The following is an 18,567-nucleotide window of genomic DNA, read 5'->3' as shown; positions in this document are numbered from 1 at the left end:
CTAGGGTGTAAGCATTAATCCAACAGTTGCAAACAAGGGTTTCTATTGGACAAATTCAGGTATGTTTAACCCCATTTCATTCAGTTTAAGAAACATTTTTCAACAGAATTGAGCAAATTAATACAACCCTGATCACACGCAAACACAGTTCACTTTCATAGCAGCCACATAAACTCAGCAAAAAAATAAACATCCTCTCACTGTCAAGTGCATTCTGGAGGGTCATGTCAGGATGAGCCTGCAAGAAGGGTACCACATGAGGGAGGAAGATGTCTTCCCTGTATCGCACAGCGTTGAGATTGCCTGAAATGACAACAAGCTCAGTCTGATGATGCTGTGACACACCGTCCCAGACCATGACTGACCCTCCACCTCCAAATTGATCCCGCTCCAGAGTACAGGCCTCGGTGTAACGCTCATTCCTTCAACGATAAACGCGAATCCGACCATCACCCCTGGTGAGACAAAACCGCGACTTGTCAGTGAAGAGCACTTTTTGCCAATCCTGTCTGGTCCAGCGATGGTGGGTTTGTGCCCATAGTGTGATGTCTGGTGAGGACCTGCCTTTACAACAGGCCTACAAGCCCTCGGTCCAGCCTCTCTCAGCCTATTGCGGACAGTCTGAGCACTGATGGTGTAACTCGGCAGTTGTTGTTGCCATCCTGTGCCTGTCCCGCAGGTGTGATGTTCGGATGTACCGATCCTGTGCAGGTGTTGTTACACCTGGTCTGGCACTGCGAGGACGATCAGCTGTCCGTTCTGTCTCCCTGTAGCGCTGTCTTAGGTGTCTCACGGTATGGACATTGCAATATTTTGCCCTGGCCCCACCTGCAGTCCCCATGCCTCCTTGCAGCATACCTAAGGCACGTTCACACAAATGAGCAGGGACCCTGGGCATCTTTCTTTTGGTGTTTTTCAGAGACAGTAGAAAGGCCTCTTTAGTGTCCTAAGTTTTCCTAACTGTGACCTTAATTGCCTACCGTAAGCTGTGAGTTTCTTACCGACCGTTCGACAGGTGCACGTTCATTAATTGTTTATCGTTCATTGAACATGCATGGGAAGCAATCTTTGAAAAAGGGACATTTATTTTTTTGCTGAGTTTACAAACAACATGATCTTTGATCTCTGTATAATTCCTACTCACATCTACACTCTCCCTCCTCTCACATTTTCCCTTTCCTTGTGGACATCAGTGCAAAACATATCAGGTCTGTGACCAGGTGAAAATAACTTTCCTAGCCAAACTTTCATATCATAACCGCTACACACAGCCTACATCATTATCATAGCTAATGTCATATTCAACATAGCTACTTGAACTAACTTGTTAGTAAACCCGCTACAATCATGCAGTACAGTATACAGTCAGCAAGCAGTTTAGCAGTTACACCGGTGGGCCCCGGTGGCAATAAATTAATCAAACCAAAAGCTTCCTTGACTTGGAAGAGTTCCAGTGTTGGATAACCATAGCCAGCTAGCTAACATAGCATCCCTCTCTGTTTTAGCCTGGTGTTTGAGTAGGCTAAACTAGTTAGCTACATTCGCTAGCTAAGTAAGTGAAAGCAAAAACAACAAAAAAACTAAATATAGCTCTCTCTCTCACTCACTCGCTTCTCCATTTTTGAGGAAATTCAGTTGTACAAACTGTTAAACTATTGTCTTTCTCTTTGAGTCAACTACTCACTACATTGTATACACTGCAATTATAGCTAGCTGTAGCTTATGCTTTCAGTAATAGATTCATTCTCTGATCCTTTGATTGGGTGGATCACATGTCAGTTCATGCTGCAGGAGCTCTGATAGGTTGGAAGACATCCTACAGCAGTTGTCATGATTACTGTGTCAGTCTATGGAAGGGGGTGAGCTCCACGAGCCTCCTAGGTTTTGTATTAAAGTCAATGTACCCAGAGGAGGACAGAAACTAGCTGTCCTGCGGCTACACCATGGCACGACCCTACGGTGATGTTGAGGCTACTGTAGACCTTCATTGTAAAACAGTGTGTTTCAATAAATTATTTGGCGCCGTTGATATATTTACTATAGTTTTATCTAAAAAGGATAACTTTTGAAATGTCTTACTATTTCTATTTGAATGAAATTCACTGAGGAGGATGGTCCTCCACTTCTTCCTCTGAGGAGCCTCCACTGTTAGAGTGATGGCCATTTGTTCGTTTTGCTCCTACTTTTTACCACACACACACACACACACACACACACACACACACACACACACACACACACACACACACACACACACACACACACACACACACACACACACACACACACACACACACACACACACACACACACACACACACACACACACACACACACACACACATACACACACACACAACCTGCCCATCTCAACCTATGTATGTAAGCAAGGTTCCTCCTTCTGAAAATAATCTGTGGCACTACCTCTTCCTACTGTGCCTAATACTTAGAATAATTATTGGTTATTGTGTGCTAAAAGAGCAAGGATTTCCTTGTTACTAAAGCCAATTCTAAAGTTTAGTTTCACCAGGTCATCTAACTCAGGTATTTCAACAGTGGCGGGAACAGAAACAGGGAGCTAGGGAGACATGCAATTAACCAAATCCCCTATGTTATTCTCTGCATTCAAACAAACCCTCATTGAATGTACATGATCCAAAAGTTTGACATGACACAATTTCTCTCCTCCTTCTTCAGAGTACAACTTGGAGCCGTGTGAGGACCCGGGGATGCCACAGTTCGGCCAGAGGAACGGCTACGGCTTTGGCATCGGGGACACCCTGACGTTTTCTTGCAACATGGGCTACCGGCTAGAGGGGGTGCCAGAGGTCATCTGCCTGGGAGGGGGGAGGCGCATGTGGAGCGCACCTCTGCCAAGGTGTGTGGGTACGTGGTCACCTGTTTTCATTCCCTTACAACTATTGTTACAATGCTTGTGGTTGATAAGATTTTATTTTATATCTAATTACAGTGATTCTCAGTGATGGGCTTTCTGAAAACCTTACTGTCAAATACTTCATTCCTCCAATCTATTTCCTCAATTCCTCTCAAATTGCATTGGAGGAATGGATACAAGTTCATTTTGAGAGGAATAATTGAGGAAACAAAGACGGAGGTAGCAAGGATTTGACAGATAGTAAGGTACCCAGACAAAGCCTTGCGCCTGCATGTTTAGTCTTAGCTAAGTGGCATCACACCTCATTCAGCTAATTGATTGATCTTCAAACAACAGCTTGATTAGCTGAATCAGATGTTTCACTGCTGAGCTGGGACAAAACCTGCAGTACTCTGGCTCTCCAGGAGCATGGTTGAGGATCACTGATCTATATTGTTGATGTTTCCTTGCTTGTTGAGCTCTGAGCACTGAGCATGAGTAGGGAGGGCCTACACTCTTAAAAAATACAGGTTCCAGTTGAAACCAAATAAGTTTCTTCAGAGCGATTACATCGGGGAACCATTTTAGGTTCTCCGAAGAACATTCAATGGGATGGTTATTTCCATGAGTGTTAATTTAACTCTTTACAGTGTCACTCAAACTCTTGAATCAACACTAGAAATGTTACACTGAAAATCAACACTAGTTAACACCAATGTGTTGTATGCTATGAAAGGCTTCCATCCATTTCAATAACTTTTTAGAATTCTGAAGAACCGTCGATGCCACGGTCAATGCCACGTCAAGGACCCCCCACTTAACTCAAATGTTCTTTGTCAGGCAAGAGTTCTCCAAATAACCTTAACAGCTGAGGAAGAACCATTTAAGAACATTTGGTGTTGAGTACTCTGTTTAAGATATGCCACAGTAACCCTGAAGAAACACGCGGAGACAGACAGGCAGGCGGACAGACAGGCAGGCACACAGATAGATACATAGAGCCCTGTGTCTGTGTCTGGCTTTCTTGATCCGTCTACATCAAACCTAATCTGCCCCTTGTCCTCTGTCCCTGTAGGGGAGTGTCTCTGTGTATCACTAACAAGCTGGGAGAGGTCAGATGGGTTGTCAACAAGGCTAATCTAAAGAGACTAGCATGACTGCATGCTGTTTAATAAAGATACTGTGGAGTGAGCTATGAATCTCACTGTCACAATGTACCAAGCAAACCCCAGTCTGTTACACCACCTATGCAGTGGGGTACCCAGACCTGGGTTCATTGGTATTTCTTTAAAGAAGTTTAGCTCCACTTAATTGAGCCACGGAATCATCCCAGAAGTGCACATTCCACCCATCTGGCACTCCAAGCAAGCTCAATCAATCATTCAAAACTATTTGATTAAAATATATATATATATTTGAACCCAGGTATTTCCCCAGTCTCCTCCTGCTCAGACGAGGTTACTAGCGCTCTTGTTCCCCCACCAAACCTGCCTCTTCCTGTTTCTACAGTACTTACCGCGGTGTCCTCCCTGGTATGACACCAGCTGCTTCAGGAGAATAGTGATTTACAATTCAGGCTGTCATGTGGAGATGTTCCTGGATTGTATCTCTTCGTGCATTCTGCCACACGGAGCCAAGTTAAAGGAATCCAGCAACTACTAAACATCCATCAAATCCCAGGCGTGTCTGAATAAAACACTATCCCCTGGAATTTATCCCACACGTGTATAATGTCCGGGCCCTAACTGCCGGGCATAAACAGATGAATAATTATAATAATGGAGAACTTTTCAGATTTTTCAAACAGAGCCCAAAAATAAAATAATTCAGGGCTGGGAAGGTCACCAGTCATTTTTCATATTAATTGAAAAAATAATGATACGCATTTGTCAACGCTGTGTGTGGTTGTCGTTTGTTTACTCGCCTTGTTTCTGTCGTTTCATTTTTCATGGTGTTCATTGGTGCCAGATATGTAATCTTGAGAGTGACTAGAAAAACAAGGCCGCTAATTTGTGTTGTGGCATGATTTTTCAAAATGCCATCAGGTATACTATACGCTTCAAGGGGAGAGTACACAGTGGGCAGTGACAAAAACGAGAATCTGTGCACAGAATACTTTTTGGGAAGTTTAGCCCACTGTATCATCAATACAGTGGGCAATGTAAGCTTTTTGCGAGGCTAAAGGAGTGTGGGATGTGGATTAAAAACCTACAGTGTATGAATCATGTGTGGCAGTCAAGCAGTAACACAAGCATCATGTTTCCCAAACATCCATCACAAACACCAATTTCTGTATCCACCCCAAAACAAAATGACTAAATTGTAAAGAGAAATATGTACACCATGCCCTATGCATTCATAAACGTCCAATTCCTCTTGGCAGCACCGTATATACTGTACCTTACAATCCATACTGTGTGTAAAAAATAATAATCTAAAAGTACAAATCAAACCACCTTTCTAAGACATGTACATATGTAGGATCTTAATTTGATTCCTCTAGGCCGGCACATAATCCACATAATCATTTACATTTCCTGTTGCTGCAGGATTATTTTCCTGCTGTGGCAAACTGACTCAGATTAAGACCCCATATCTGTATCCAACTGGGATGCTTTTACCGAATCGACAGACATCTGTACTTTCCTTCTCTCTTCAGTTTTTAATGATATTCTTTGAGATGAATCTCTCCTGACTGTAAAAATGTGTTTCCGCTTCCAATCTGTCTATTATAGGCGCATTCATCACAGCAGGTGGCATTTATGAGGGATGCCATGCCCCTTCCTCATAACTGTCACGTGATCACACATTACACACCCTTTTCGCATAAGGCGAGAGCGTAAAATGTGGCTCCATTTGTTCATTGTTGTCACTAACATCTGACACCTGTTAGAATGGGTGGCAACAAAAATGGGTGCATCACTGTTATAGGCTAGGTTGGTGGATGTGTAATGTGTTTACAGTTGAAGTCGGAAGTTTACATACAGTTAGATTGGAGTCATTAAAATTTGTTTTTCAACCATACACAAATTTCTTGTTTAACAAACTATAGTTTTGGCAAGTCAGTTAGGACATCTACTTTGTTCATGACACAAGTAATCTTTCCAACAATTGTTAACAGACATATTATTTACTTATAATTCACTGTATCACAATTCCAGTGGGTCATAAGTTTACATACACTAAGTTGATTGTGCCTTTAAACAGCTTGGAAAATTCCAGAAAATTATGTAATGGCATTAGAAGCTTCTGATAGGCTAATTGACATCATTTTGTCAATTGGAGGTGCACTTGTGAATGTATTTCAAGGCCTACCTTCAAACTCGGTGCCTCTTTGCTTGACATCATGGGAAAATCAAAAGAAATCAGCCAAGACCTCAGAAAAAAATTGAAGACCTCCACAAGCCTGGTTCATCCTTGGGAGCAATTTCCGAACGCCTGAAGGTACCACGTTCACCTGTACAAGCAATTGTACACAAGTATAAACACCATGGGACGACGCAGCCGTCATACCGCTCAGGAAGGAGATGCGTTCTGTCTCCTATGGATGAACGTACTTCGGTGCGAAAAGTGCAAATCCATCCCAGAACAACAGCAAAGGACCTTGTGAAGATGCTGGAGGAAACAGGTACAAAAGTATTTATATCCACAGTAAAACGAGTCCTATATTGACATAACCTGAAAGGCCGCTCAGACAACTTCCGGTGAAATTGGAGGACGCACAATTCAAATAAATAATCATAAAAACTATGGATATTAATAATTTAGGTACATACAAGTGTCTTATATTAGTTAAAAGCGTAAAGTCTTGTTCATCTAACTGCAATGTCCGATTTACAATAGGCTTTATAGCGAAAGCATTCCATGCCATGTTTGAGCATGCCATGTTTGAGGATGGCGCCCCACATCAAAATATTTTTCAACCAGCACAGGCTTCATAAAATCACAAATAGAGATTACATATTCACTTACTTTTTGAAAATCGTCGTCTGATTTGCAATCCAAAGGGTCCCAGCTACACCATGCATGATCATTTTGTTAGATAAAATCTTTCGTCATATCCCAAAAAGTCTGTTTAGTTGGCGCCATCGATTTGAGTAATCTACACGTTCAACATGCAGAGAAAGGAATCCAAGAAGCTAACGCTAAACTTTTATAAAACAAGTCAAAATACATTTCTATTCAATCCTCATGTACCCTAAAATGTAATTAAACTATAATATTTCATATGGAAAGAAGTATGTTGAATAGAAAAGCAAAATAAGCAGGTGCGTGTCCTCTTCGTCGCGCGCACAGATTGATTTCCAACTGATTCCCAGTACTAAAACTGAAAATTCTTCCTATTTTGGGAAGAAACAAGCCTGAAACCTTTGAACAAAGACTGTTGACATCTAGTGGAAGCCATAGGAATTGCTATCTGTGAGTTGGATTTGGATATGACCCTATTGGGAGAATATGGGTGATCAAAGATTTTTTTTCCCGGTTGGTTTTTCTTTGGATTTTCTCCTACCATATCAATTGTTTTACTCTCATACATTATTTTAACATTTCTACAAACTTCAAAGTGTTTTCTATCCAATGGTACCAATTATATGCATATCCTGGCTTCTGGGCCTGAGTAACAGGCAGTAAACAGGCAGTTTACTTAGGGCACATCAGTCAGACAGGAAGTGGAGAAAAATAGACCCTCGCCTGAAGAAGATTTATTAATGTGATCATATTTCCAGGAATTTATTTTTAGAGGAATTGATGAGCCCTCTGACAGACATGAAGTAAACATTTAAGAAATGGACTGCGTCCCAAATGGTTGGTGCCATTTGACACACCCATCGGTTCCGATTATGGCATTGAGTATAAGTCTTAGAACACAGACAACAACAATAGACTACTGGTGAATGGAAGGATGCAGGTCCTCTGGAATAAAGCAATAGAGCCCTAAAGCCTGAGTCCCAAATGCACCCTATTCCCTTTATAGTGCTCTACTTTTGACCAGAGCCCTATGGGGCTCTATATAGGGAATAGGGAGCCACTTTGGTGGCATTCTCTGTGTTTATAATGAGGATATCATTTCTTTTTTACTGCTAGCGTACGGCTCTAAAACAAACAAACTAACGAGAGAGCCATTTTGGGACTCATTAGAGAAACCTTTGTCTTGACAACACCACAGATAAGAGAAAGAAGGGACTTGTGTGTTTTGGGGATAGAGAGGAAAGAATAATGTTGTTTTATTAGATTGAGATCATTTTTGCATTGGCCCTAAGGGTGTTATGTACAGGTAACTTCCAAAATAAAGGAAACTACAATATAAAGTAGGGTGATGGGCCATCACAATCCGCCAGAACAGCTTCTATGCGCCTTGGCATAGATTCTACTGTCTGGAACTCTATTGGAGGGATGTGACACCATTATTTTTGCAGTTACCTGTACGTGATAAGCAAAGAGAGAAAGGCCTGAGGAGATATAGATTTTAATAATAGATCTACACATTTTGACAAACTGTGACAGTTTGTCCCATCAGCATTCCACACGGGGTATCGTGTAGACACCAATATTCTCAAATCAAAATGGCCGCCGCATATTTGTCACAAACCAGCTATTTCAACTGGTTATATTTGTAGTTTCTCTTTATCCTCGGTGTGCTTTGAAATCTCAGTGCTGTGACAGCACGGGTGCTATTGATTCCTACTGTGGTTCCTACTGTGAAGCCTCTCCTATTGAAATGCAATATGAAACATTTCATCTTTACTAGCTATTGGATATTCACATTTTCGTCGTGGGTGAAGAGACACAATTTTGATAAATATTGCTCTGAGGCAGATTGGTATCTCATTATCTTAGTTCTGACTCAATAAACACAGTTTATTATGACACACACACACACACACACACACACACACACACACACACACACACACACACACACACACACACACACACACATCTCATGATCCAATGATTGTACAGTGAGTAATACTCACAGTATTATCAATTATTAATATAAAGGTATCCATCCCACACTCCTTTCTCTTCCTAAAGAAGTCAAAGGATTGATTGCTTACTATAAAAGCAGGAGGGATATATTGGAGAGAACAGCAGCAGCCTCAAATGGCCAACGGTTGGTTTCAGAATGCTCAGCTCATTGTTCTGTTGTTGTACCAAATGCCCCATATAATAACCCACACAGATATGAACATAATCATTAGCATAGATATTAAAACAATATTTTGACTGTGAATTGGGTCTGAATTTTGATACATTGCTGGGGTTCTTTTTCACCGGCAGGGGACATCCCTCCCTGCAGTTTATTTTACGACTGTGGCTCTGTTCCAAAAGCCACCATATTCCCTACATAGTTGCACTACTTTTGACCAGAGCCCTATGAGCCGTGGTGAAAAGTATTGCACTGCATCGGGAAAAGGGTGGCTTTTGAGGCGCAGCCAATGATTCACTGTGATATGGATCGTGTCTGTTCCATCAACTGGTTAATATGCGTTAGCACATCTCTGAGGGTGCTGAATACATTCCCCCTTCCATTAGATTAAGTCTAAAGGTGTTCCCTCTTTTTGTTCCTGGATTAGGGAAGGCTCGGCCAGTAGGGATATTGTCTCATCACACATTAGCGTCTCCTGTGGCAGGCTGGGTACAGTGCATGTTTGCCAGGTGCACGGTGTTTCCTCCAACACATTGGTCTGGCTATAAAATATAATTTTATTTATTGCATGTATTTGTTAGGGACAATGTATATCAATCAAAATTTTTGGGATCAGTGCAGCGACAGGTGCATGGTATCCAGCTGCTGGGATGAAGAGCCAGAACCGACCTAGTGGTTTGTTTCCCTGTCTAAAGCCAAAGAGCAGAGAGAGAGACAGTACCTATAATTTCATTTATTGCATTTATTTGTTAGGGACAATGTATATCAATCAACATTTTTGGTAATGTGCCAGCTGGCTAGTTTTCCACTGTAGTCCCTGGGTAGGTAAATAAAAGCATTTATACTTAGAACACAATGTTTGTTGAAATCCACTAATGAAATCTGATAGTTTTGGACACTTCTGTCTCAGGGATCAGTGCAGTGACAGGTGCATGGTATCCAGCTGCTGGGATGAAGAGCCAGCACAGACCTAGTGGTTTGTTTCCCTGTCTAAAGCCAAAGAGCAGAGAGAGACAGTACCTTAACTGCTGAGTTGCCTGCAGTGTGGTGATGGCTTAAAGAGGATCCTCCACACTCCATCTCTTAATGGCATCACTTTATCATCGTCTGTAGGCTCCAACAGAGCATATCCCTCCCTCCTTCCATCTTTCGTTCTCTCTCTCTCTCTCTCTCTCTCTCTCTCTCTCTCTCTCTCTCTCTCTCTCTCTCTCTCTCTCATGCATCCCAGTGCCCAATTAATTTCACTTCCACCAAATGGCAAAAGATTACTATCTGCATTACAGACCTTAGGTACATGCACTACACTGCACATGTGTGTGCATGCGTGCGTGTGTGTGTGTGTGAGTGAACGGTGAAGAGCAAAAAATGAAAAATAACATGAACATGACGCACCTTATCTTTAGCGGCGATGGCGCCAGCAGTGACACTCTACTCATATCTCCCATGATCCTCCCCTTCAATTTGCTCCCTCCTGTTATTCTTTTGGACACATGGTGTGTTTGCCACAATGGGACTGTCCCCTTATCTTCTCTTGACACTCCCAGATGATAAAAGAGGAAGGGGAAGTTAATACACAGACGGTGTCCCAAATCACACCGTATTATCCCTATAGTGCACTACTTATGGGCCCTGGTGCACTAAAGAAAGAATAGGGTGGTATTTGGGAAGCAGCATGTGTGGAGTAGAGTAGAGAGTCTTCCAGGGTGGTCGCTGTGGAGAGACTCCAGGGGGTTGGTGATGTATAGGGAGATACAGGATATGACTGACACCATGTGTCCTTGCTCCTCCCTCCTTCCAGTCCATGCTCCTGCTTCCTCCCAGTCCATGCTCCTCCCTCCTTCCCAGTCCATGCTCCTCCCTCCTTCCAGTCCATGCTCCTCCCTCCTCCCAGTCCATGCTCCTCCCTCCTCCCAGTCCATGCTCCTCCCTCCTTCCAGTCCATGTTCCTCCCTCCTCCCAGTCCATGCTCCTCCCTCCTCCCAGTCCAAGCTCCTCCCTCCTCCCAGTCCATGCTCCCCCCAGTCCATGCTCCTCACTCCTTCCCAGTCCATGCTCCTCCCTCCTTCCCGGTCCATGGTCCTCCCGCCTTCCCAGTCCATGCTCCTCCCCTCCCAGTCCATGCTCCTCCCTCCTCCCAGTCCATGCTCCTCCCTCCTCCCAGTCCATGCTCCTGCTTCCTCCCAGTCTATGCTCCTCCCTCCTTCCCAGGCAATGCTCTTCACTCCTTCCCAGTCCATGCTCCTCCCCTCCCAGTCCATGCTCCTCCCTCCTTCCCAGTCCATGCTCCTCCCTCCTCCCAGTCCATGCTCCTCCCTCCTCCCAGGCCATGCTCCTGCTTCCTACCAGTCCATGCTCCTCCCTCCTTCCCAGTCCATGCTCCTCCCTCCTCGCAGTCCATGCTCCTCCCTCCTCCCAGGCCATGCTCCTGCTTCCTACCAGTCCATGCTCCTCCCTCCTTCCCAGTCCATGCTCCTCCCTCCTCCCAGTCCATGCTCCTCCCTCCTCCCAGGCCATGCTCCTGCTTCCTACCAGTCCATGCTCCTCCCTCCTTCCCAGTCCATGCTCCTCCCTCCTTCCCAGTCCATGCTCCTCCCTCCTCCCAGTCCATGCTCCTGCTTCCTCCCAGTCCATGCTCCTCCCTCCTTCCCAGTCCATGCTCCTCCCTCCTTCCCAGTCCATGCTCCTCCCTCCTTTCCAGTCCATGCTCCTCCCTCCTTCCCAGTCCATGCTCCTCCCTCCTTCCCAGTCCATGCTCCTCCTTCCTTCCCAGTCCATGCTCCTCCCTCCTCCCAGTCCATGCTCCTGCTTCCTCCCAGTCCATGCTCCTCCCCTCCCGGTCCATGCTCCTCCCTCCTCCCAGTCCATGCTCCTGCTTCCTTCCAGTCCATGCTCTTCCCTCCTTCCCAGTCCATGCTCCTCCCATCCCAGTCTCTGCCCATTTTATCTTTGAACAATGATGCAGTAAAAGCATGGCACTCAACAGTGTAATCAGTGTAATCAGGTCAGATTGCATGAAGGCAAGGAGTTCCCCCCTTCTTTATTATTGTAAATGTCAATATGTTTTACTGTTTGATATTCCATCAAGCCCAGTCCGGGGGGAGATAGAGCTTAAGTATTTTGCTCTGATGACGTCTGCTAGGCTGTGCCTCTCTTTCTTTCTCCCTCTCACTCACTCTCTTAGTATTAAGCAGTTGGATTTTAATTTGGGAGTAAATGGATAACAGAGGATTTTCATTGATTAACATTAGGCAAAAAAAGTGTTGCTCCGGTTTAATCCTGCTTTAATGCAACATCAAGGAGTCAAACTGTGGGAATTTTGGAAAGGAGGGAGAGAAGAGGAGAGGGGTATACCTAGTCAGATGTACAACTGCATTTATTTATTTTACCTTTATAGAACTAGGCAAGTCAGTTAAGAACATATTTTTATTTTCAATAATGACCTCGGAACAGTGAGTTACCTGCCTTGTTCAGGGGCAGAACAACATATGTTAGTTTTGTCAGCTCAGGGATTTGATCTTGCAACCTTTCAGTTATTAGTCCAACACTCTAACCACTAGCCTACTTGCCACCCCAGTTGAATGCCTTCCAATGAAATGTGTCTTCCGCATTTAACTCAACCCCTGAATATGAAGAGGTGCGGGGGGCTGCCTTTAGGAGAGGCGAGGAAGAGTGATATATGTACTGTGTAGATCTCAGATCGTGATTTCTGTAAACAGGAGTGTCGGTAAAGTAGCCTAAAGCTTTGTTGGTGTTCTCTATCCATTTACAGTGTCAAGCCAAAGTAGAAAAAGTCTAAAACAACTTGAATCCATTGTTCTTTTGGGATCCTCTAAAGCTTTTTGTAGTCTTTAAACAAACATACTGTATCAGGTGGGAGGATTTGTGAGCAGGTTGGATTTTGTTTCCTGTGTGTTTGTGATAATATAAAGCCTTTTCACACCAACCAACAGACACGTAGGCAAACACTCATGCATGCATACACACAAACACCCTCTCTCCCTCTCTGAAGTGAGAACAGGTGGCTGTATGTAAATAATTGGAATTGCACTTGAGAATTCCGTTTATCTGATTATCTGTCTGAGTAATTTTTGCTTTTGACCTAAACTGCACTGCATTGCAGATTCCTTTCCACCTCTCTTTTGTTTCCCTCGGCTCACAAGTTCATATTCCATCATAAAGCAATTTCGGGAACGTTTCGCCTGTGTCACTCGCTGCTGCATTTACAATGGATTTGTTTCCCCACCTTACTCACATTTTCTAATGTGCTTGTTTCCTTGTTTACAGGAGCACTAGTTCCCTACATTGTCAGGGCTGAAATCCATCATCCATCCATCCCATGGTGTTGCCTCAGATTTGTATTACTAAGGGACCAGGCTCTCTGTGCAAGCTACAGGGGTTGGGTTTTACACACTAGGATGTAAGTAGTCTTGTCTAAGCCAAAACGGTCCGTAAGGCAGAAGCCTATGTCCTGTTTCTGTATTGCTAAGCAGCTTGATGTTCAAGTACACCACTGTCACGTGTGCTCCCTCTCTGGGCTCTAGGTCAGCAGGCTGCTCGTTATGGCGCGCACCTGTCATCATCGTTACACGCACCTGCGCGTCATCACTCACCTGGACTCCATCACTTCCTTGATTTACCTGCCCTATATGTGTCACTCCCTTTGGGGCCTCATTGTTTCTGTTTACTGTCTGTGCGTTGTTAATGTGTCTTGTATTATGTTTCATTTATTTATTAAAACACTCTCTCTCTGTACTTCCCGACTCTCAGCGCACATCATTACAACCACCTGGACAGGAAGCTAGTCTATTGCAGGGTCTTACCCCCAATCCATCTCCTTAATGCTGAGAGCCAAGCAATTAGTTTAGTATAAACCGTGTTAAACAATTAACATGTTTCCAGAATGATAGACGTGGATGCAATTATTTTGTGTATGCCCATGGCTTGTAATGTCATCTGTGTAACGGTCTTCTTCTTCCTCTGACGAGGAGTAGTAGGAAGGATCGGAGGACCAATGCGCAGCGTGGTACGTGTTCATAATTATTTTAATAGAACACTGAAAAATACAAAATAACAAAAACCGAAACAGTTCCATGTGGAACACACAGACACAGAAAAGAACCACCCACAAAACACAATAGAAAACAGGCTACCTAAATATGGCTCCCAATCAGGGGACAACGACTGACACCTGCCTCTGATTGAGCACCATACTAGGCCAAACACATAGAACTATAACAACAGAACAAAACATAGAAAAACAACATAGAATGCCCACCACAACTCACGCCCTGACCAACTAAAATACAGACATAAAAAAGGAACTAAGGTCAGACCATGACAATCTGAAATTATAGGATTTAGATCAAATGTCCCAAAAAAACATTCTGGATGATTGATGTTGATTGTTTTGTTTTGGCCAAAATGTCCATTATACCTGTAAGTCCATGGTATATAGGAAGAATGTAACTGCAGTCACACCTGATGATGACTGACCTGTGTCTTTTTGTGTGTACTGTGGCTGGTTCCTTTCTTTCATAGCAACACACTAATGCTTGAAGGCGCAAGAGAAATAGGATTCAGGACACATCTTTTGTGTGTCAATAAATGACGTAAAGAAATAACTCCAGTCTTTAATCCAGACCAGCTGTATGGTTGGGTTCTATCTCATTGCCTTACAAGGTACAGAGTAGCTGGCCAAAGGAAACCACCTCCGCTCAGACAGGACCTATTATTAGCTACTTCCTCAGAACCATTTCAGGCAGGTTATCACCTGAAAATGAACAAGAAGGATCCCCCACACATATATACATACAGAGGCCACACACACACACACACACACACAAACACACCCCACTAGCACAGTAACAATAGGACAAATATGAAATGATCTGGCCTGCTTGCACCAGATCATTGATCCACTCTAATAGAAAGCTGAACACGCAGGATTACCATTCTAACCGGTTATTGGTGGTTGTGCAGTAGGCACTCGTTTTAATGGAAGTGTTCTATTTCATCATCTTGTCTCATGTGTCATGCAATGTGATGTGTGTGTCTGTGTGTGTGCATGTGCACTCTGTCACAAACATGTTCCATATAGCTACCACACTACAGTGGTAGGCTTCATTACCAACAACGATGAGACTGCCTACAGGGAGGAAGTGAGGGCCCTCGGAGTGTGGTGTCAGGAAAATAAACTCTCACTCAACGTCAACAAAACAAAGGAGATGATCATGGACTTCAGGAAACAGCAGAGGGAGCACCTCCACATCGACGGGACAGTAGTGGGGAAGGTGGAAAGTTTTAAGTTCCTCGGCGTACACATCACAGACAAACTGAAATGGTCCACCCACACAGGCAGCGTGGTGAAGAAGGCACAACAGCGCCTCTTCAACCTCAGGAGGCTGAAGGAATTTGGCTTGTCACCAAAAACACTCACAAACTTTAATAGATGCACAATCGAGAGCATCCTGTCAGGCTGTATCACCGCCTGGTACGGCAACTGCTCCGCCCACAACCGTAAGGCTCTCCAGAGCGTAGTGAGGTCTGCACAACGTATCCCCGGGGGCAAACTACCTGCCCTCCAGGACACCTACAGCACCCGATGTCAAAAATATAATCAAGGACAACAACCACCCGAGCCACTGCCTGTTCGCCCCGCTATCATCCAGAAAGCGAGGTCAGTACAGGTGCATCAAAGCTGGGACCGAGAGACTGAAAAACAGCTTCTATCTCAAGGCCATCAGACTGTTAAACAGACATCACTAACATTGAGTGGCTGCTGCCAACATACTGACTCAAATCTCTAGCCACTTTAATAATAAAAAATTGGATGTAATAAATTAATCACAAGTCACTTTAAACTATACCACTTTATAAAATGTTTACATACCCTACACTACTCATCTCATATTTATATACTGTACTCTATACCATCTACTGCATCTTGCCTATGCCGTTCGGCCCTCGCACATCCATATATTTATATGTACATATTCGTATTCATTCCTTTACACTTGTGTGTATAAGGTCGTTGTTGGGAAATTGTTAGATTACTTGTTAGATATTACTGCACAGTCGGAACTAGAAGGACAAGCATTTCGCTACATTTGTATTAACATCTACTAACCATGTGTATGTGACAAATAACATTAGATTAGATTAGATTTATAGTAATGATGGCTGTTAATAAGTCAACACACCTCATTCCCACCTAGATGTTCAAGTTGCATTAGTCTTATGTACGGGAAACAACATGGTGTACACCATCCAATGAAATGCTTACTTCTCAACAATGCAAAAGCAATAAGAAATTGATTAAAACCTACAGTGTAATGTTACCTGGTTGGCTGTGGGGGCCTCATTAAAACCTACAGAATAATGTTACCTGGCTGGCTGTGGTGCACTGATTAAAACCTACAGTGTAATGTTACCTGGCTGGCTGTGGTGCACTGATTAAAACCTACAGTATAATGTTACCTGGCTGGCTGTGGGGGCCTCATTAAAACCTACGGTATAATGTTACCTGGCTGGCTGTGGTGCACTGATTAAAACCTACAGTATAATGTTACCTGGCTGGCTGTGGGGGGCTGATTAAAACCTACAGTATAATGTTACCTGGCTGGCTGTGGTGCACTGATTAAAAGCTACATTATAATGTTACCTGGCTGGCTGTGGTGCACTGATTAAAACCTACAGAATAATGTTACCTGGTTGGCTGTGGGGGCCTCATAAAAAACTACAATATAATGTTACCTGGCTGGCTGTGGGGGCCTCATTAAAACCTACAGTATAATGTTACCTGGCTGGCTGTGGTGCACTGATTAAAACCTACAGTATAATGTTACCTGGCTGGCTGTGGGGGTCTGATTAAAACCTACAGTGTAATGTTACCTGGCTGGCTGTGGGGGTCTGATTAAAACCTACAGTATAATGTTACCTGGCTGGCTGTGGTGCACTGATTAAAACCTACAGTGTAATGTTACCTGGCTGGCTGTGGTGCACTGATTAAAACCTACAGTGTAATGTTACCTGGCTGGCTGTGGTGCACTGATTAAAACCTACAGTATAATGTTATCTGGCTGGCTGTGGGGGCCTCATTAAATCCTACGGTATAATGTTACCTGGCTGGCTGTGGTGCACTGATTAAAACCTACAGTATAATGTTACCTGGCTGGCTGTGGGGGGCTGATTAAAACCTACAGTATAATGTTACCTGGCTGGCTGTGGTGCACTGATTAAAAGCTACATTATAATGTTACCTGGCTGGCTGTGGTGCACTGATTAAAACCTACAGAATAATGTTACCTGGTTGGCTGTGGGGGCCTCATAAGAAACTACAATATAATGTTACCTGGCTGGCTGTGGGGGCCTCATTAAAACCTACAGTATAATGTTACCTGGCTGGCTGTGGTGCACTGATTAAAACCTACAGTATAATGTTACCTGGCTGGCTGTGGGGGTCTGATTAAAACCTACAGTGTAATGTTACCTGGCTGGCTGTGGGGGTCTGATTAAAACCTACAGTATAATGTTACCTGGCTGGTTGTGGTGCCCTGATTAAAACCTACAGTATAATGTTACCTGGCTGGCTGTGGTGCACTGATTAAAACCTACAGTATAATGTTACCTGGCTGGCTGTGGGGGTCTGATTAAAACCTACAGTATAATGTTACCTGGCTGGCTGTGGGGGTCTGATTAAAACCTACAGTGTAATGTTACCTGGCTGGCTGTGGGGGTCTGATTAAAACCTACAGTATAATGTTACCTGGCTGGCTGTGGGGGTCTGATTAAAACCTACAGTATAATGTTACCTGGCTGGCTGTGGTGCCCTGATTAAAACCTACAGTAAAATGTTACCTGGCTGGCTGTGGTGCACTGATTAAAACCTACAGAATAATGTTACCTGGCTGGCTGTGGGGGTCTGATTAAAACCTACAGTATAATGTTACCTGGCTGGCTGTGGTGCCCTGATTAAAACCTACAGTATAATGTTACCTGGCTGGCTGTGGTGCACTGATTAAAACCTACAGAATAATGTTACCTGGTTGGCTGTGGGGGTCTGATTAAAACCTACAGTATAATGTTACCTGGCTAGCCTTGGTGCCCTGATTAAAACCTACAGTATAATGTTACCTGGCTGGCTGTGGTGCACTGATTAAAACCTACAGTATAATGTTACCTGGCTGGCTGTGGTGCACTGATTAAAACCTACAGTATAATGTTACCTGGCTGGCTGTGGTGCACTGATTAAAACCTACAGTATAATGTTACCTGGCTGGCTGTGGGGGTCTGATTAAAACCTACAGTATAATGTTAACTGGCTGGCTGTGGGGGTCTGATTAAAACCTACAGTATAATGTTACCTGGCTGGCTGTGGGGGTCTGATTAAAACCTACAGTATAATGTTACCTGGCTGGCTGTGGGGGTCTGATTAAAACCTACAGTGTAATGTTACCTGGCTGGCTGTGGGGGTCTGATTAAAACCTACAGTATAATGTTACCTGGCTGGCTGTGGTGCACTGATTAAAAGCTACAGTATAAT

General features: G+C 43.8%; 1 protein-coding gene across 1 annotated transcript in view; it reads left to right on the top strand.

The window, feature by feature from the left end:
* LOC124043287 (CUB and sushi domain-containing protein 3-like) overlaps positions 1-18,567 on the top strand; it is a 720,075-nt gene that overhangs the window by 460,592 nt on the left and 240,916 nt on the right. The window contains exon 21 of the mRNA XM_046361728.1: positions 2,698-2,886. Within this exon, the coding sequence (XP_046217684.1) occupies positions 2,698-2,886 (189 nt within the window). The remainder of the gene's footprint in view (positions 1-2,697; positions 2,887-18,567) is intronic.

This window comes from Oncorhynchus gorbuscha, linkage group LG09, assembly GCF_021184085.1.
Source record: "Oncorhynchus gorbuscha isolate QuinsamMale2020 ecotype Even-year linkage group LG09, OgorEven_v1.0, whole genome shotgun sequence".
In the NCBI taxonomy this organism is placed as follows: Eukaryota; Metazoa; Chordata; class Actinopteri; order Salmoniformes; family Salmonidae; genus Oncorhynchus; species Oncorhynchus gorbuscha.
Note: the sequence above shows the minus strand (reverse complement) of the source record. Positions and strands in the feature narration are given on the sequence as shown.